General features: G+C 35.0%; 2 protein-coding genes across 5 annotated transcripts; both read right to left on the reverse strand.

Annotated features, from left to right (window-relative positions):
- Window positions 1-4,592: 4,592 nt before the first annotated feature.
- On the reverse strand, window positions 4,593-6,872 carry BBR/BPC5 (GAGA-binding transcriptional activator). 4 transcript variants are annotated; one of them, XM_010324009.4, is made up of 3 exons: window positions 6,526-6,634; window positions 6,076-6,120; window positions 4,593-5,990 (listed from the first exon to the last, which is right to left on the reverse strand). In XM_010324009.4, exon 3 carries the CDS (start codon window positions 5,982-5,984, stop codon window positions 5,049-5,051), a length of 936 nt encoding a protein of 311 aa, XP_010322311.1. In that variant the 5' UTR covers window positions 5,985-5,990; window positions 6,076-6,120; window positions 6,526-6,634; the 3' UTR covers window positions 4,593-5,048. The 4 variants fall into 4 exon arrangements, with proteins under 4 accessions (XP_010322311.1, XP_010322309.1, NP_001294856.1 ...); NM_001307927.2 differs by lacking the exon at window positions 6,076-6,120 and having other exon boundaries at window positions 4,659-5,603; window positions 5,680-5,990; window positions 6,526-6,593; XM_010324007.4 differs by lacking the exon at window positions 6,076-6,120 and having other exon boundaries at window positions 6,526-6,872.
- Window positions 6,873-7,847: 975 nt separating this feature from the next.
- On the reverse strand, window positions 7,848-18,313 carry dhbK (putative 3,4-dihydroxy-2-butanone kinase). The gene is made up of 21 exons (NM_001247397.2): window positions 18,204-18,313; window positions 18,063-18,114; window positions 16,457-16,530; window positions 16,283-16,346; window positions 15,414-15,526; window positions 15,269-15,316; window positions 14,946-15,017; window positions 14,713-14,802; window positions 13,493-13,666; window positions 13,057-13,140; window positions 12,211-12,266; window positions 11,742-11,872; window positions 11,581-11,673; window positions 11,224-11,288; window positions 10,849-10,992; window positions 10,721-10,764; window positions 9,780-9,863; window positions 9,606-9,679; window positions 9,404-9,516; window positions 9,219-9,314; window positions 7,848-8,260 (listed from the first exon to the last, which is right to left on the reverse strand). The coding sequence occupies exons 2-21, from the start codon at window positions 18,100-18,102 to the stop codon at window positions 8,135-8,137; spliced, it is 1,785 nt and encodes a 594-aa protein (NP_001234326.2). The 5' UTR covers window positions 18,103-18,114; window positions 18,204-18,313; the 3' UTR covers window positions 7,848-8,134.
- Window positions 18,314-20,132: the final 1,819 nt, after the last annotated feature.

Genomic DNA, 20,132 nt, shown 5'->3' on the forward strand with positions numbered 1-20,132 from the left:
ATAATAATAATAATAATAATAATAATAATAATAATAATAATAATAATTAAATCTTTTTATTTTTGTCAGTCATCTTTTTTATACCCTACAGTATATAAATTGGAACTACTCCCTTCTGAAATTACAAATCAACCCTTCTTATTCATGTCTGCTATTGATGGAGTACCTGCCCATTGTACAATCATTTGAGTTTGAAACTTTGAATAAATAATTTCAATTTAGTGATATAATTTAATTGAATATTAAAATTAATAAATATAAAAAGACTTTCAAACTGACCTTCATTGGGATTTCGATACGTATAAAATGCTGATAATATTAGTAAAATAAAAAAACGTATCATATAAATGAAGTCTCCGTAAATTGGAAGTTTAGTTTTTTTTTAAAAATAAATTATGGAAAGACTCTTTTTGGTCAAAACTGAGTTGAGGGGATGGTTACTTTTAGATGATGAAAATAAAAATAAAAATAAAAATAAAATGATGAGCATCAATAGAACAGTAGAATTGTCTTTTGCACATAACTTTTGGCTATGCAACTGTTTGGTTTGGTCCACCACACTCTGCAAATATCATATCATGTTTTGAGTTTAACTCACCTAATTATATTTTGTGTCATCATAAATTATAGTATATATACTCCATTAAAATTAATTGTGAAATTTATATTAAAATTATTTCTATATTAAAAAGTATAATATGTTTTTGGAATAGACCAAAAGAAAAAAATATATCACATAAATAGAAACGAATTCGATCTCCTCTCGTTTTCCTTTTTTCAATTCTTTTACACATAAAATGTCAATTCTTGGAACCAAATTGAGATCTAAATAGCTTGGCTTCTTCTTGCCTTTTTTACTCTTTTTTTTTTTTGCAAAGAATGGAATTATTTTTCTTTTATAATGAAAAAAAAAGCAATTATATAAGATTCATTCCATCTTTATTTTAATTAAATTAAATAAATGTAGTTGGATTTTAGCCATTGAAGTATAAAAATCTTTAGAGGTGTGGGGTTTTGTTGATGCTGAAAGGTAAGACATATGTGGTGATTGCCAACACCATTCTATCTTCATATAGGAATATTACAGCTACTTACTTATATATATATATGATATATCACACTTCACCCTACCCCCCCCCCCAACCCAACCCAAATCTTATCTAATAATGAATTTTATATAGGGTTTTTTTTCCCATTTGATCTTCCAATTATTTCTTTTTTCCTTTTTCCCATACCCTTTTAACTAGAGATTTTTTATTCGAACCCGAAAAAAGAATTTTTTTTGAAAAGTGTTAAAAGGATTTTATAACAAACAGATCAATAGACTTTAAATATCTACATTCATCGTTGGTCAATATAGTTTGATGATTGAGATTTCTATACTCTAATTTAATCAGAATTTTTTATTTTAACGCTTTTAGGAATAATTCGAAATTAAAATTCAGATTAACCGAAATTCGAAAAGTTCAAAAAGGGAATAGTATTGCATAGATTAATACTAGGTCCTAGCAGCGTGCACCAATATGGTTACCATCATTATGTGCAATAAAAATAGAAGTGTTAAAAAGTAGACAACTCCTTTTTAATTACATTCTACGTATTTTAATATGTTTAATTAAAATTGTACCTTAACTTTGTTACTAGATATAGTATTTGAAGAGTAAATACTAGTTTATAAGATTTACAAATTTCTTTTTCTTTTTTTTGGTGGAAATGAATCTGCATTATGGATCTTTTTCTCCTTCCTATGTGGAAAAATAAAAGTCCAATTTGGACCAATCCATTTTTGCCCATAGGCCTATTCTTATTAGGCAAATATAAGAATATTTAGGTCTTATTTTCAAATACACAGAGAGTTTTTTCAGCAGCCAAAAAGAGAGAAAAAGAGCAGTTTTTCGCAGTCAAAAATTCAGCCCTAACAGCCAACTTCAAATTGCGATTCTCGCTTCGTTTCTTGTCCGATTGAGCTGATTTTTGGACAGCATATTATCTTCATCTCAATCTTTGATTAGGAACTGACAGAGTTGGTATTTGGTGGCCTGCAGCTTCAGTTTTGCTGTCGTGAATAGTAGCTGCGAAATTAGTGATTTTGCTCCTTTAATCCTCTAGATTTGGTGCAATCTTATTTTGTTGTTGCTCGTTGTTTGGCACTTGTTTTGTGGCCAATTTTGGAGAACAATATTGTAACTCTTGGTGATTATAGTGGAGCTTTTGGTCCCGTGGTTTTTTACTCTTCACATCGAAGGGTTTTCCACGTAAATCTTGGTGTCTTGTGTGATTGGTTTATTATTGTCTTGTTATATTTGTTTGGTTGAATTACTTGTTGCCTTACTATCATATTGCTTGTGGTTGTTTGTCTTCTCTTGGTTTAAATCGAGAAGGGAAAGTATAGATTTGGGTATTCTTCCACTGTTATCCATCTTGTTAGGACCGGAAATAAGTAGGTGTAAACGCGGAAGGTAGCAAAGCAAACCTCGAAAGACCACGAGTAAGAAGACAATGAGAAATATACCAAAAGACACAGAGATTTAACGTGGTTCGGTCAATCGACCTACGTCCACAAAGGAGATGAGCAATCCACTATAAATATGAGAGTACAAAATACAGAGAGAAACAACCTCAACCAATTCACTCGGAATACATGAGAGGTTCACACAAGTGATAACGTATCAAGCTTGTGATCCACAAATTCTCCCTCTAACCAAAACTCTCAAAGCCCTTAAGACTACATTGTGAATGCTGATTAAGTTAGAAGGAACAACATGCCTCTATTTATAGAGTCCTAAACCTTTTTCTACAAGAAAAGGATTAGTCAATCCAAAACCTTTTCCTACAAGGAAAACCTATTTATGGTAAGAAATTTAGGGCAAATAAAACCCAACAATCACAACTCATGAATTCCCATTATCTATATCCTCTAGGAGATGCAAAGTATATTTTATGTAAACTCTAACCATCATACTAATTTGGAAAAATTCTTGCTCTAATTATTTTTAAGTAAAGAAAATTCGACTAATTAAAAGACTTAAAAGAACACGAGCTTAAAGGTATTTGATGTTTCAACATATATATACATCTAAGGGACATTGAGTAAGATATTCATTATTAATTTGATGATTAACTTAAAAAAAGGTGATTAGTTTAATAAAAAATAATTATAGAGGAAGGATGATTAGCAAAGAAATTCTATATTAAGATGTTGCATGTGTGGGAGAATGCAAATTCATATCATTGTCTCTATTCTTTCAACACACAATAAAATACATTTCTTTGTTTATTCAATAACTTAAAAGACTTTTTTTTTTTTAATCTTCCTTTGTATTGTCATTATCCATCAAACACCGAACAAAAAAGAAAGATGGAGATTTAGGTGGATTCAGAATTTAAATTCGATAGAGTACTCCTTAAATCCATTATACTTAAGAAATTAGAGTATTCAAAATTAACAACTTTCTTTTTGCGATTTTTGATTGTTTAAATATACTCTATGTTAGAAAATATTGAGGTCATTTGGAAGTATTAACTATATATGCTACAACCTCTATTTGGTTTAATTATGATATGACAATTGGATTAGTTTGAAAAGACATATCGAACCAAAATAAAACAATACGTTGCATTTGAACAGTCTCTAATTTGTGGAGGTGCACCCAATAATCATTACAGGGTTTACTGGACTATTTTAAGCTTGTGTTTCACTTCTCACCACATATCTTATTGATTGATTAGATTTCTTATGGCGATGTTTTATGACAAATTATCATTTCAGCTTCTTATCCAGAATTCCAAGTATAGGCCCATTGAAATAGAGGATTCATTAAAAAATAATGGCATTTACCAATTATAGACCTATAGGCTCTCGAGAGAATATTTTCTCCTCACTAACCAAACACCAGAAAAACACGACAACAGACTGTAAATTCCATCTCTTGACATGCCCTTATGGTCGATTCTAAGCTACAAGTCTTACGAGATATATGAGGAATTCTCTAAAATGCCAAGGTTGAATGGATTATTCAGTAACAACTCAAACTGAATATCTCTATTGTTCAAGGAACGAAAGAACGAGTCAATTTCTGGGAAGAAACGTTTACTTAGATGTGACTAGAACTACACCTCCACCCCGCGCAAGTTGGAGGAATCTCTAAATAGATCCTAAATGTCCATGATGCTGCCATTGAACCTGTCTTACTCCAATATTATAAGAACTCACTAGAAGTCCTCTACATTTCTGAGTGCTCACAAATCTCTAATAAGACAAAAGGACTCCTAATGAACATTTGGCATAAAATAACACACTAACATAACATGACTAGAACTTAATCCCCCAACTAGTTATTGGTATAAACTTAAAAGCTAATAACTTGGGCCATTTCTGAGACTGTGAAATCCTTACACAAGGTATTACGGCTTATGCTAATCTTCATTCCATCGCTCAAGAGAAACCAAGTAATACCAAAATCTCAAAACAAGAACAGGAATTAGCACATCACAATCTACACCTCAGTCAGTGGATTGACAATACAAGTCAATCTACTTGATGAATTTGCCACATGCATTTGAAGATACATCATATTGAATGGAATTTCAAATTTGAAAAGAACATCAACCAATTAAGATAACAATCCTTAAAATGACAGGTCAGAGCCCAGGTTTGATACATTCAACCAGAGTAGTGCAGGACTTAGCCATTTGGTTGATCAAATATAAGGTATTCCCTCATAGGAAGACAGAATCTGGATAATAACAAATAAAAGAATGCAAAATTTTCCATTCATAGATCATCAATACTAATTGCATAACAAATGTACCTCCTCTGCAACTTTCATAATCTGCCACTACCGTAAGTTTACGTGCTATCTGCGAGAACTACAAAGGTAAACTGAAAGAAAATCCCACAGGACAAAATCTGAAGGAGTGCTGCAATGCTTGAATTTCACTGGTTAGAAACTAACTGACAAGCCTCAGTCCAAGCAATAGTCAACTATGTACACCAGAAATGCATCATACCTATTTTAAGGACAACTGCTAGCATATCCACCATACATCTATCTGATAATGACAAACTTGTTTGTACCATGCCTTGCCCAATGTGGCTTCAGATCAATTGGATTAGAAAAGTTATATCCTTCTGAAGCCAGTTTCTCTAGTACCTTCTTAAACGCTCCCAGGCTCATCTTCCGACCTGCTATCCTTGAACCACGCCGTTTTACATTCATAGGCAAGGGATAGGAAGACAAGTTAGTGGTACAGCAAGCTGACTGCCACCCACCACAGCCCCACCTATAACACTGCTGAGCAGCCCCAGTGCATGAGCAGATTGGTATTGGAATTACTGAAATATCCATATTAATACCATTAATGACGACTTCTGCACTTTTCCTGGGAGCTCTTGCCCGTGGAGGAGATGAGGTAGACTCGTCTTTAGGAGCCCTAGTAGCTTTCTTTGCCTTCTTAGGTTTAGGGGACTTCAGCTCTTGCGATTGACCAGCTCCCCTCTTCTTAGCAAGCCCACCTATATTATCCCCTTCTTGGCAAACCTCTTCCACCAGAGGAGCAGTTTCAACTTTCACCAAGTTTGGCTGCTGGTGCATCTGCATAGACTGAGCAGAAGATGTCTCAGGCAAAAACCCAAAACCTGGAAGATAAGGGTGGTTTGCAGATAGCACATTGAGATACTTCTCTCTATAGTCTTTTTGATTAACCCATGAATCCCTCATGTACTCCATGGGCATGGGAGACTCCGAGAGCCCACAAACCCGATGATGATGAAATGCACCACCATTAGTCGACGCCATAACTGAAGGATGGTCAGGTTGGTGGGATTGTTGTTGTTGTTGGTGATTATCATGAATGTTGCGAAAATGAGGGGGCTTTTCATTCATCGAGGACACGAATTGCAGGCCCAAATGGCCCTTCGGAACCGTTGGTGTTGGCTCAAAATAACTCCAATTTCGTATATGCATTCCGCCATTTCCATCCATGGCTGCCTGAAATCAATAGCGAAAGGCTTTAAATTAAAGACCGTATTTTGCAACCCTGGGATGTTAAATTTTGCTTAAAACAGTAGAACACCAATGCCACAGCATGCAAGCATCATTGTTTTCAACCCTGCAAAAACTACAATGGATAATGTTGACCAAATCAAACCGTAGAAAAACCACAAGTAACAACATTACAAAACATCTAATCCATTGCCACAAAACACATAAACGCTCATAATGTCAACACCAAATTAAGCAATGAAAAAGATAACAACACTCACCAAATCAAAAATGCCAGGGTAGAGAAAGAAACACAAGCAATAATACACTAAAAGAAAAACAGTACCATCAGAAAATGAGCGAAAAAATTCAATCGATCGCCAATGAAATGCAAAGAAGTTGATAAAAATTTGAACTTTCATATAAAATCAGCAATGACTAAGTTTTCTAATATAGATCTTAACAAAAATTGAGAATATAATAGTTCAAAACGGAAACTGCGAGAATTTATAAATGTCACTAGAAAAACAAAAGTACTCACCGGAGGTAAAAGTCGGCTGATTAGGGTTTGGGACTGTAATCCCCTCTATGGGAATTTGGAAGGGACGCCATTATTTACCTACTAGAATTTTGTTTTTCTATAAATTATAAATTGCAAAAAAATAAAAATAAAAAGGTTAAAAAAAATAAAATACCATGAGTAAAAAAAGTAATTATAAAGAGAAAATATATACGAATTAAAGTTGCCCACTTCTAACTTTGCGAGATGTTATACCACATGGTGTAATAACAATAATATAATAAAACATTCGCATAATTTTATATAAGCAGAGTCTAGATTATATGATATGTATACAAAGGCATATCAAAATCAAGTGTCAAACTATAGTAGAAGAGTAAATAATATCAACATGAATAAGATACTAGACTACTTACTAACCTTTTCTATCATAATTTTCGAGTTTCATATCTTCCTTCCAGGATCGTGTGATCCTCTTCTAAAATTGCATGTGAATCACGTCATGTCTAATCACATTTCTACAATACTTCTTTAGTCTCTCTTGTTTTGTCCATATGGAGTTTACTCCCACCTTATCCCTATATTATTCTTAAACATATTTCTCCTAGTATTTCCATACGTCCATTTGAATATCTTCATGTCCACTACTTTTAGCTTCTAAACATGCGAATTCTTGATCAGCTAATACCGTTTTTGTTTTTTTTTTGTCAATCAAATCTATATTTGGTGGTATTAGAAGGGTTGTTTGATTTTTTGGTGGAAACTATTTTAATACATCTCCCATTTTATGGATACTTATTTTTTAGTGATCGTGCGTTTGTGGTGTCAGTTAAAGCTCGACATTTAATTTAGACCTTATAGCAGACAAAAGTTAACTTGTGTCTTTTAATTTTTGACATAGAACTAAAGTAAAATCATAGAGTATCTATGTATAGTATCCTGTCTATTTCAAAAAATTAATTGGTCTATTTTAATAGTAAAGTTGACCATCTTTAGTAGTACCAAACTACTACTTATAATGAACACACAAGCACTACCAATACTAATAATTTTTCAGATCCGTATTTACTAGTACAATATAATAACATCAAATTGATAGCCAAACATTATACTTTAACCTCCGTCCTCCACATTGAACTTAGCACAACTAATGAATTTTTAAGTTATAGGAGCACCACCCCCGAATGGACCTGAAGTACAAATTTAGACTAGAACTTTTGAGTTTTGATTCCACCAGATTATAGAGCTGCACGAAGAAGAGATTTGACAAAAGCAAGGGAAAAGGGGCAGGATAGCAAATAAACAAAGAGAATCAGAACGCGTTGTAAAGGTGCGCGAAGAGATGCTAAAAGTAGCAGAATAAGAAAATCCATTGTTACAATAAAGTTTACAACCACCTTCACAGATTACCATTCTACATGGCAGTGTTTGTTTTTTCCCTCACTTAGAACACTGTATAAAAGGACTGTAACATACATTTTCTACACTCTCTCGGCTTTATGCAGGACTGCATAAGCGGAAAGCTAACTCCTCATAAGGTTTACGAGCAAAAAATTGTTGGGTTAATTTCTTCCTCGAGAAAGAGAAAACATTCCTGCAGGAAGTAATAGGAATGGCCGATTAAATATGCTTATGCTGTATTATACTTCTCCTTCACAGCTAACGCAGCTGCTCTGTACCACGCAGCTGCAGCCATGGCACCTGGGTCAGGAACTGATGCAAGAATATCTCCGGGTACATAGGTTGAACGGCCAGCCTAGAAAACAGACTGATTATAACTCTTACTGAAATAAGAAACTGGCAGCCAGATAACACTGATTTAAAGATGGATCAAGACAGATCTACAATTTTTCTGTTATAAGCTTCGCAATTGCACTCAAAATAAAATGAGCATCGCCTCCATTCAAAGGAAGACATGTACAGAAAATTGCTTATCAAAATTCTTGGCAAAAGCTTCCAATAAAAACATCAATAGAGAATTCCTGAAGCAGCCTAGTCCAAATCTCCATGAAAAATTGAAATCTATTATTTATGTCAGAAGACCGGTAATTACCAAGCTATCTTTCAAGAAAGCGCAGATTCATATGAATTTTTACCCATTAGAACAAAGACTTCAATCATAAGTTTTAAATATCAATCACATCTTGAACTTACTTTAAACCTTCTAGAGGTGTCATTTAACAACCCTTCCGTCAAGACATATTCTAAGAGTTCAGACTTGTCATTTCATTTGAAGTAAAACCAGGTACTGATCTAAATCTGGAAAAATGGGTGTGACCAAAATTTTCTATTGATTTGGTAATAAATCCTAATAAACTACAGATATCTTCCCTTATGTGAGACCTATAAAGCCAGATAAATTTGTTGAATCACTACGTTAATCATATCTCAACTTTGATTCCTTGTTGATTTGAGCCAAAGAGGAAAAGGATACAAACACATTTTCATCCTGGATTATCACTTCAGTCTAATAGGGTGAAGATGCTTAAAGGTGTAACAGTCCCTGAAGAAGAAAGACAAGCATAAGGGTACTTTACAGTTGCTCCATATTTTAAAGATGCTTAAGCTACAATATTTTTCTGGTGTTGTCAAATATTTATGAACCTTTTAAGAGCTAACCACATAACTATGTAACATTTGTGGAAATAAACCATTGCAACACCGTGTGCGCTATTTTCCTTTCAACGCATTAGAAGTAAATATAGCGACAATACCTGCGCCTGCATGTGCTTGGTTGACTCGGCTCCAGCAGATGCTGCCTCAGCAGAAATAATGAAAGCATCCGCAGGGTCGTCCCCAGCATTCAACCTCTGATCCCAATGCGTAAAATTTCTTGATGAATAAGGTATATGTAGGAAAAAATTGCAAATGATGTATCATGAAAAAGCATTATATTGACCTCTTTAAGAGCTGACAATGCTGGTATAAGAGCATCTAAAAGGGTACGATAACCAGCACTAGCTCCTCCATATTTACTAACAGCAGCGATAGCAGCTTCAAGTGCATCAGCCCCTGAATCAAAAGAGTAGATTGGTACACAAAGAAATAGTTGGAAGCAACAAACATCAAGTCTAAACTTTACTGCCAAGGAGTTAACTTACAGTGAATAGCTGTGACAACCGACTCAGCATTTTCTTTCAACTTCGCATATGCTGCCTTACAGAATATACTGTATCTGTTATAAAGATAGATGTTTAGTGGCATTGATAATTTAAGGAAAATCCTGGTTGAAAGAAAGAACTGGTAAAGTTAATGAGACATGGAAAGTGCATTACAAGATACCGCTAGTTCCCCCCATTACTCTTCCAATGGAGGCTCCAATTTCATTGACTGTTTCTGCAGGGTCATTCAACGGATAGCTGCAAGAAAGAAGAATCAGAAAGCAGGAGTAAATTTTCTCGAAGATGGAAATATATAATCTCAATTCACGCAGTTGTTACGCAACTATCTAAAATTCATACAGCAAACTCGCAAAAAACCTATAGGTTGGTTTACATAACCTTGAAAAGTGAAGAAAGAGGGGAAATGAACAAAAAATGACACAGATGATAAAAGGAAATAAATAAAGAAACATAAAAATAACTAAATGAAAACATGCAATAGCAGCTGATTTTTCATATCATATCATTAAGTTGACTACAAAGGAGATTAAACACAACTTCTGCCGTCTCAAGCTGTCTTTCACAAAACCTCGTGTTTTAACTCATGAAGAGACTTCTACCTCCCCTGTTTAAAAAATGAAACCTATCTATACCCAACAATTAATTACAGGGATTTCCCAAGAGCAAACAATGCTGCAAGCAGATGTGTACAAGCAGAACACTCTGAAATAACCACACCACAGACGGTGCAAGCAGGAAAGAGGGAAAACAAACAAAGACACATATTGTCTGTTAGTGAATAATTATTTTTTTTGACAACTGAGAAATCCGTCTGTGACCCGCTCTTTGGACCAATCACAGCCTTCTAAACTCGGTGGATAATGGGCCCTCTCTACCCTTCTCCACTTAAATACTGGGCTTCGCTTTGCATGGTGTGGGGCTTGAACCTGCGACGTAAGCCATAAGTCCTCCACCCTTTGCCACTCGAGCTAGGCCTTGGGGGCGCTCTTACCAGAGATAAAAAGGAGAGGCAGAATCTTGGGAAGACTAATCAGCCTCCCTTTAACTTTCTTGGAGACATTATATGAGGAAAGAATCTAGGAAAGAAGACTCACTACTTCTTCATGTCTTCAAGTATAGCCACAGCACCTCTGAACATCTGCAGTTTCACAAAGGAGCTTATTAAATGCAGATAACATGGGGAACAAATGAAGGGAAACAAATGGGCTATCCAAAGACCTACAGTTGAACCACAATCGCCATCACCAACTTTATTGTCCCACTCATTCAAATTATCCCTGAGATTTACAACTTCAGTAGCTGCTGCTTCAATAGCTGTCTCAAGGATATGACCCTGAGGGCTCAGTTTTTCAGGCCGACTCAATGTCTAATAAAAGAAGAAATACAGTAAAATAGTAAATATTATTGATCTGCAACAGAATTATAATATGATATGCTGTCTCTCTCAACCTAAAAAATCAAAAAAAGAAAATTGAAAGCAGTAGCTACAATTGATGTCTGGGACAGCGACTGTTCAATCGAATATTTATCAAGTATCAGCGACATCACCCTTATTTGCAATGTGTTTATCAGTGCTTTCAAATTAAATTTGGCATACCTTTTCAATCTTGATAGAATGTGATGGCGGAAGTGGAACAGGAATCTTTGCAGGAGGCCGGTTGCCTGAAATTTTTAATTTCCAGTAAGCAAAGTAGATCTATTATCTAATACAGGGTTAATTGCTACAAAATCACACAGATTATGCGCTAGTTATATGACCCACAGATAAGAGAATACTACTGAATTACCTAATATGAACTTTTCTTTCTGCTCTAGTTCTTTTACTAAGGGAAATATAAATGAGGGGGAGCTTTTCCTAATAAAAATAGTAAAAGGAACCAGAAGTCAAAACTAGCATGAGCCACCAATATGGCCATACATAGTCCAACGTAATAATAGACAAATAGAAACTGACCTTCAGCACCAACAGGCCAATTTGGAGCTTTAGTTGGAGCATCTAAACGATCTAAAATTGCTTGATCAGCCTTCATTACCGAAATTGAAAAGCCTGCATATAACTATAGTAAGAAAATGACTGTTGTTGGGCGAAGAAAAAGGACTTATAACCTGATATACCTGCCATATCAAGTGACGTCATAAATGACCCTGTATAGACTCTATCAACAGCTAGACCATGTTCAAGCTGCAATTCTGGGACAGCCTTGCCAGCTATAATCATCAATTCCATCAATGGTGTTGCTCCTAATCTGCAGTAGGGGAGTAAAAAGAAAAAGTACACAGAAAAATGTGAAAAATGATTTCATTTGAAATTTGAGGAGTCTAATTGAAGTATTCCACAAAAACCAAATGGAACATTCAAGGAAAACTATATAGGGGCCAAGGTCAGATACGGGGTAAGCATGCTACCAGGAGATCTTTCTATATACTATAAAACCGAATCTGCTCCGTCAACCAAAAATGCGAGAAATGGAAAGGATCAGAAAGGCAAAAGAGAATGAGAACAGAACGGGATAACTAAACCGCCACAATACTTGGAGGGATGTGATGACAGAGGCATATATAGACGAGTAGAGCTGAAACTTACCCATTAATCAGGAGCACGACTCTACTCCCACGCGTGATTGGAACGTAGTTGGTCTCCTACAAAGACATTCAGTGACAGTGAAATTTCCTTCTGCAGAATAAGTGTTCTTAACTAAGATGAATGAGACCAAGGTTGTTGTTGTGCATTCGTAGTCCCTCTTCCTGAAAGACTTCCTCTTTTAAAACTAGACCCCTCTGGCCCATGAAAATTCGATGGAGTAAGCTAGGAGGAATTCCAACTTCTCTTTTTTCTTTTCTTTTTTTTTGAGGGGGGGGTTAATGCACAAGAAAAATTGTCATGTGAATATCCTCCACAACCTCACTGAAAGAAGGTGAGAAGAATAGACTGATTGCATAAAAACTCCCAAACTAAAGCTAGTGCCTTTTTTCTTTATTTCTTTTTTTTCCCTCTACTAAATTAACATAACTAATGAATGACTATTTTTTATGTGTTTCAGTTAATAGTTCAACTCCAAAAATTGTTTCTACTTTGCTCTTCATTCTTACAAGATGTTGGGACCCCAAACAGAATATTTTGCCCAGCCTATCTTCTTTCACAAAAATGTAATAAAAACATATTAAAATCCTCATCATTAGTCCTTGTAGCTTTATAGTGTACACGAATGGCAAAGATTAAATCCTTAGATCTACATGGTTATAGTTTTTTGGAGTCACTTTCCTCATTTGTTTTAGTACCAAAAGAAAGATCAAAAGTTTATCTCATCAAAAAGTAAATTCCACTTCATCCAATTCATAGTGATCATTCAAACAATTATCAGAAAACTTTTAGTGCATCAAGTACTAGTTCATATCAAGTCAAACTTTCAGACTCCAAGTATTCACATACCGGTGACAAAATCTCCTTCAGAACATGAGAAACCACCACATCTACTGGTTGAAGGTCAGCTACAGCAGCTCCTGGTTCCCCATGCTGAAAAAAAGGAGAAACCAGTGCAAACAATTTGATAATACATAACTGAAGATTACAGAATTCTAAGAAGTCTGCCAGCACTTAGACCTTGGAAGTTCCAACTGTAGCACAGACACATTTGAAGAGACCCAACCAATTCTACTATTGAAAAGCAACATCGAGTGTAGAAATGCTATAACCAGAAATGATATGAACGGCATTCACAGCACCCCCAAGGTAAATTACAGGATTATCATGTCTCCAAAACATGAATGTAATATGACATGTTTCATCTAGTAAAGCTTGACTTATCAACTTCTTCCCCATTGCTAATATCAATCATTAGTACCCTTGTGCCTAAGAAGGAACTTACTATTCCAAGACCAAGCTCCATCTTCCCTGGGCCTAAACGGTCTGAAGTCACCTGTCCTGGCAACGTGCAAACAGATAACGCAACGCCCATTGTCCCAACCATTTCTGATGCACGTTTGGCTTCAGCTGCAACGTCAGCAAGGGGAAGACCACAAGCTGCTGCAGCTCCGGCAACCTGAAGTAAGTGAAATTCAGAAAAGACACATTGGAAAGCAACTGAAACCAATAATATCTGTGAACTTCAACCAAACATGCAGCGAGACAAATAGGTAAAGTGATTGCTACACAGACTAGCCAGTGTCTCATAAATTTGAATTCAACAATGAAGCAGAAAAGATTTTGTAAATATGGATAGTTCTGCATAAGAAGCAAAACAATATTCCAGGTACCCTCTATAACAGAGCATTGAAAAAACAACTTGTCAAAAGACCATGAAAATTTGGTGCCCTTCAGATAATTGGGGTATTTGACCCCAACCACCCACCATCCCGAAAAAACAAACAGACACAGATACACCATAAGTAGAAATAAAGAAACATGTGAACACATAGGATGATGGACATGTAACACCTAGAATCGCCTTGATAAAAAATATATTTGTTGCTGTAGGTACAAAGTAAGAATTTCCAACAAATATCTGTATATATTAATTTACTTTAGTACGATTTGCCAGCTTTTAGGAGCTGGGTTTTTTAGTAAAGTACTATTTGTCTCAAAACGTTGAAATTACCAGCTTTCTCAGTATGCATTTTAAATAGCTGAAAATGTTGTCACTCAAATGATCAGAGATAGTTCTCTTACATTTTTTTTTTAAACTGGTAACTAATAGTTCTCTTATGTATCATTGAAAAGTAAAGAACACCAAAGAGATAATTAATATTATTGTTTCTTGTGACCTTGGAACAACATTATGTAATGTGGCACAGTAAAATGAATTATATTGTTCTATCAAACATTGTGCCACACTAATATGAAACTCAATGGATTTAATAGGAGGCCCCATAAAAATATGTGAATGCACTTTGAACTAAAGGAAAGAGAAGCAGATATATTACACAAAACACATAGAACTCCAATATATTGTGTAGGTGGTATCAAAAGGAAAAATTTTGTTTTGAATTGAGAGGAAAATTGTAAAAGCTTCAATCAGTGATGACTGAAGTCAAATATATCCATTCAAATGAAATCTAAAAGACATGCACGCAGATAGAGATTGTGAACCTTGTGAACAAGAAGCGTCCCTGCCAACCCTCTTCGGCCAGCAATGCCTCTTGGAGGTGGTAAAGCACAGTCATCACCGACGATTACCATCTGGGATAAAGAAAAATATATGCATGTATATCAGTGAGTACTTTCTGCCAGTTTTTGATGATTACTTGGCTACTGCAATCATTGTCATCATATTAAAAATAATAAATAGCAACAAATTAATTATACTGATATCACAATGATACCTCGACTTTATAACCTTCAGATTTTGCTTGTTCAGCAGCCAAACCAAAATTCAGTCGATCACCAGTATAGTTCTGTAAAGAACCAAAGCGCATTGTAATCATGAAATGTAAGCAAATCATGAAATGACTTCATTATGAGTTATAAATTATTAACCATAAATGAAGAATGTAACAGCAATCCGCCGCATCTTTCTTTCAACAGTAAATATCCAAAAGTAGGATGATAATTGGTGATCCTTTATGTGCACTGTCAACCCCATTAAACCTAACTGGTAAAACTAGACAAGGGTAGGAATAAAATTAACAGCTAGGATAAGTGGTACCTTGACAATAAGAAGGCACCCCATGGGACCTGTGACAGCTCGTATGCCCTAAATTGAATCAGGTCAGTAGACAGACATAAATAGGGAAGAATTTATATATGTCTACATGCTAACAGAGGGGGTAATACTTAATAGCATATCATACCGCAAGAATTGAATCAACATTTGGAGAGGCAAAAACGTCCCCACAGATAGCTGCAGTCAGCATCCCTTCTCCAACAAATCCAGCATGAGCAGGCTCATGGCCACTTCCACCACCTAAGTTATAGAAGTACCAAGATACCAGGTTAAACTGCACTTCACTTCACTGAAGTTCCAAAGATACATCCCAAGTTAAAGATTCTCAAGAACACTTTTAAGTCGTAAATTCGTATATAATTAGTGGTCAATGGCAGCTAGAGTTCAAGGTTGTTCTGTCCAGCTAAGGAAAAGAAGATGCAGAGGATGGGATGCCGCTCCTTTGGCTAATATGTGGGTACTTATGGGAAATATACAAGACAGCCTTGAAGGAGTGGAAAACAATTTTGTGCATTCGGAGCATGCCTTTTATTTCTAGAAAAGTTTTGGTGCACCCGTGAGGTTTATGTTAGTGTTAGATGTTTAGGAGTCATTTGTAGGGAACCAATTTCTTTTACGTTCTATACCACTTCTTTATGGGAAGATCTGAACCACATTGATAAAATTATCACCCCATGAAACAGAAAATGATTAGTCATTGCATATAAAGGAACTACTGAAAACTGTATTTAGTTTTAAACACAAAACTGCAGCAGAATCTCATACGCAACTGATATTATCTTTCAGAGGAGGTGAGCAAGGAATGCATACAAGACCTATAGTATTAACTGATTATAAGAACCAGTTTCACTATTATACAGATTGATTAGTTTGTCAAGCTTGATCTTTTTCTAACTTGTGTATGACACTCTGAATGCCAAATTATTATTGCTACCACTGAAACGCAAACTCCAGTGTTGAAATATAGACATGAAACACAGTTCAAATTGAAGAAACCTGATATGATGGCAACTTTGTCATATTTTGCACCAGAAACATCAGCACGCAAGACGACCTTAACCTGGCGTTCAGCACAGAAGATAACATGTTACAACCAACTTGCAACACATATTATCTTAGTAGAGAGACATGTAAACAAAAAAGTCAACAAAGTATTTGAAGGCAGATCACCTCTGGGAAACCATCCAGATACTGCAACCCTGGATAATTCTCAATAAGTCCCTCAATGAACTCTGTCACAACATCTGCAAATCATTGCACTTCAGTCTCTACAGCAGATAATTATTAGGATTTACATACATAACATAAGACCTACAGTACCTATTATAAGCTTCACAAAGCTCTATAACATTTAATTCTGCCACATACATATGACACACAAAAGTGTACATACATTTCTTTTATTAATTTTGATAAGGAAAATATTAATGTACATACATTTCTATTGAAACAGAATATGATGTCATTCAACTAGATCTCAATTCCAAATTAGTTCTGATCAGCTACGTGAACCTTATACATCCAGTCTTTCATATTCAGGCCCATTTCATTACCACACTAATTCATTTTTTAATGTAAATTAAGTGCCAGAACATTTGGAATTCCCAAACTTAAGAAGCTGGGGGCATCCGCCAGCCCCTGACCTGCCTCCGATCATTGTAAGTGATCGCACCCCTTGGCCTAGGGTATACATTCGGATCTGGAGGCACACCTAATTAACGATAATAGCAGAGATCTCCTCTCTCCTTCGGACCCTCTACCTCTACTTCCCTTCCGCTCATAAACAGCCTTCCAGCAAGGAGAAAGAGATAAAAGAGAAAGTTCTCAAATTCCCACAAATGGTTTGCATTTGACTCCACGTGTCCGCTGAACAGTTCTGAAGTAGCGAGACGAGTGAAGAAGGTGCTGTAAGCAGGAGTGAATACTTTTTTCCATGGCTCCGGCAGAAACATTCCCTTTGTCACTATAGACTGAACTAGTTGTGAACCTTTTCAATTATTAGAAGCGACTCGTGAAGTAGCCCTCTTTCTTTAGAAAAAAAAAAGGATACATGCCCCTTTCAACTCCTTTCCTTCTCCTCGCTACTGTCAAAATGTTGAATTTCTTTTTTTTACATTGGTCCATAAATGTTCTAGATTTCTAGAAGCGAAAAGGCGCGTCCAAAGATGTGACCTAGTGGTTGACGAAGTGAATTGAGAAGCATGAATTCTCATGTTCAAATCCCTAGGCAAAAAGCACTAGGCGATTTCTTCCCCTCTATCCATACCGCGGTGGACAGAGTTAATCGATATATGTGTTATTACGCATTAGCTAGTACCCCGTGTAATTAGTCTAACTGAGGGTAAGTTGTCCTAGACAATGGAAACCGGAAACCGGACAACACAGTTATCAAAACAAAACACTTTTCTCCTTTCTACACATATGCTCTTACTTTAGGTTTGGTATGATAAGCATAGCAAATAAGTAGTTCTACCTAATACCTAAAACTAAATCTTTTTTATTCCTATATTTGACTTCCCTTCATTTCCAACAAGACAAAACACTAATGTCAATTCTTTTTCTTTTCTACTTCCACAAAGGATCGTATATACTCAAACAACTCGATTGATTAAAAAAATCCCTTTCTCAAATTATACAAAATCTCATCTTTCAATTCAACGAACATGACAAGCAATGCACATAAACAATCTGTCACATCAACATCCAATAAACAATCCAATTGAGAAAGAAGAACAAAGTAAAAACGATAAGAGCAATTTTTAGGGGTTTCAGTTACCATTGGGGTCGTTGATGAGTTTTTTGCTCTGAAAATCCATCGGATAATTGTGCTGCATTTACAGAGGCGATACAAATTAGAAAAAATTCAAAGAGAAAGAGAAAAAAAAGTGAAGTGTCTTCTTTGAGAAGAAAGAAAAACCTGAGGGCTTTGTAGGTGTGGGGAGAGTAGACTTCAATTGTTGAATGCTTTGTCCGAAGTCTGAACAAACACAAAAAGAGAGAGAAGGGGAAAAAAAAGATTTATAGAGGAATTATGGCTGGCTTATTCTTCTTTTTATGAAATGAAAAATTTTAAGTACTATTTAATATTATCCAATCTATGAAATTTATTATATTAATTATATCCAACAAAATACTGAAAGAAAAAAGTTATTGATCATCTGTTTGACATTAAGGGTATTTATGCCTTTTTTCTAAAAGGTAATCCTATCCATTTCGGAGAGCACTTGAATGTGGATTACTTCGATTCAGAATTTTTATGTGAATTTAGAAGAAGAAAATGGTAGGTTTTAAGAACTCTTAAATTACTGAATCAATCGTGTGTTACTGGATCAACCTTTAATCGTGTGTTTAAGGAATTTAAAATCTATACATGAACATCAAAATTAAAAATTTAGCTTATATATACATTATAATTTTTTGTCAAAGGGGTCGATGAACACCCTCCCGACCCACTAGATTTACCATGTGTTTACAAGGGCGTAGCCACCTTAGGCGAAGTGTGTTTCATTGCATCCGTCAGAAAATTATATGGTATACATAGGTTAAATATTAATTAATATGGTTGTATATTTAAATTGTACACTCTTAACACAACCGAGAGGAAAATTTGCTCACACTTCGTCAAATCTCTAACTCTGTCATTGCCACTGTGTATTCATCTTTATCACAATGGAATAGAAAAAAAATATCTTATTGATTAACTATTTCATGGATAGCTAGTTTTATTTATTTTAGTATAAAATGTATTACGTTATTAATTAATTAGTAATTTTCATTTTCTCAAGATAAAAATATTTTTTGCCCAAATCTTATCTATTTACTAAAACCAAATCCCAACCCCCCCCCCCCCCCAAAAAAAAAAATGTAACTTAATTGTAGAGTAGTCAAAACGGATTTCGTCCATGGGGTCGGTTCAATCCAATTCGTTATTAGGGTAGGATTGAAATAAGGTTTTTGAAGCCTATTTAAAACTAGGGTTTATAAGCTCTGCTCATGTAAGCTCTTAGCCTATGAGACTTGATCGGGTCGGGGGTCCGCCTATGGGCCAAAATTTTTTATTTAAGGGCAACTTGCAATAATCTCATTAATATATAATCTAATTACTTAAATACATTCTATATTGTAATATTATGAATCTTATCATATTTTAGTATATATGTATCTCAAAATTAGGTTAAATTTGTTCTTTTGTCCAAACTAAGCCATTATATAAAGCACTTCACCAAAATAACACATTTTTCTAAAATTTTACAAAACTGGTATAAGTGTATTTCACAGTAATGTTTTAGGGTTTATTTTTTTAAAAAAAGCTGACGTCATTAGATCGATATACGTTACTCACAGTAACGTTTTACTCCTAAAACGTTACTTACAGTAACGTATATCAACCTAGCGATGTTAGTTTTTTTAAAAATGAAATATACCCTAAAACCTTACTATGAAATACATTTATACTAGTTTTGTAAAATTTTAGAAAAATATATTATTTGGGTAAATTGTTTTTTATAGTGATTTAGTTGGTCAAAAATACACTCTATCCTAGTAGATTCGCACGTATCTAGGATAGATAAATCTCACGCCCTCGCCTCCCTTCCTTCTTGCTTGTCACTCTTATCTCGCTCGCGTATCTGGTATGCGAGATACATGCTAATTACACTAGATTTTTTTGATAGTGTTCTTGAAACAACACCATTATTTGTCATATTTAATTCAAAAATCTTCTCTTTTTCTTGATGTTATAAAATTATAAGTTTGAAAAAAAAATAATAAAAAAGAAGAGCCCTCGGCTCTTCTAAGGTTAGGTTGAGTTGAGCATTTTCAAGCCTTCCAAATGAAAGCTCACCCT

The sequence above is a fragment of the Solanum lycopersicum genome, chromosome 6, assembly GCF_036512215.1.
Source record: "Solanum lycopersicum chromosome 6, SLM_r2.1".
Taxonomy (NCBI): Eukaryota; Viridiplantae; Streptophyta; class Magnoliopsida; order Solanales; family Solanaceae; genus Solanum; species Solanum lycopersicum.

Excerpts from the sequence above, each read along its gene's own strand:
- BBR/BPC5 (XM_010324007.4), bottom strand. The coding sequence starts at position 5,984 with ATGGATGGAAATGGCGGAATGCATATACGAAATTGGAGTTATTTTGAG.
- dhbK (NM_001247397.2), bottom strand. The coding sequence starts at position 18,102 with ATGGATTTTCAGAGCAAAAAACTCATCAACGACCCCAATG. Across the intron at positions 16,531-18,062 it reads ACTCATCAACGACCCCAATG|ATGTTGTGACAGAGTTCATT; the intron begins GTAACTGAAACC and ends AATGATTTGCAG. Across the intron at positions 15,317-15,413 it reads ATGTTGATTCAATTCTTGCG|GGCATACGAGCTGTCACAGG; the intron begins GTATGATATGCT and ends GATTCAATTTAG.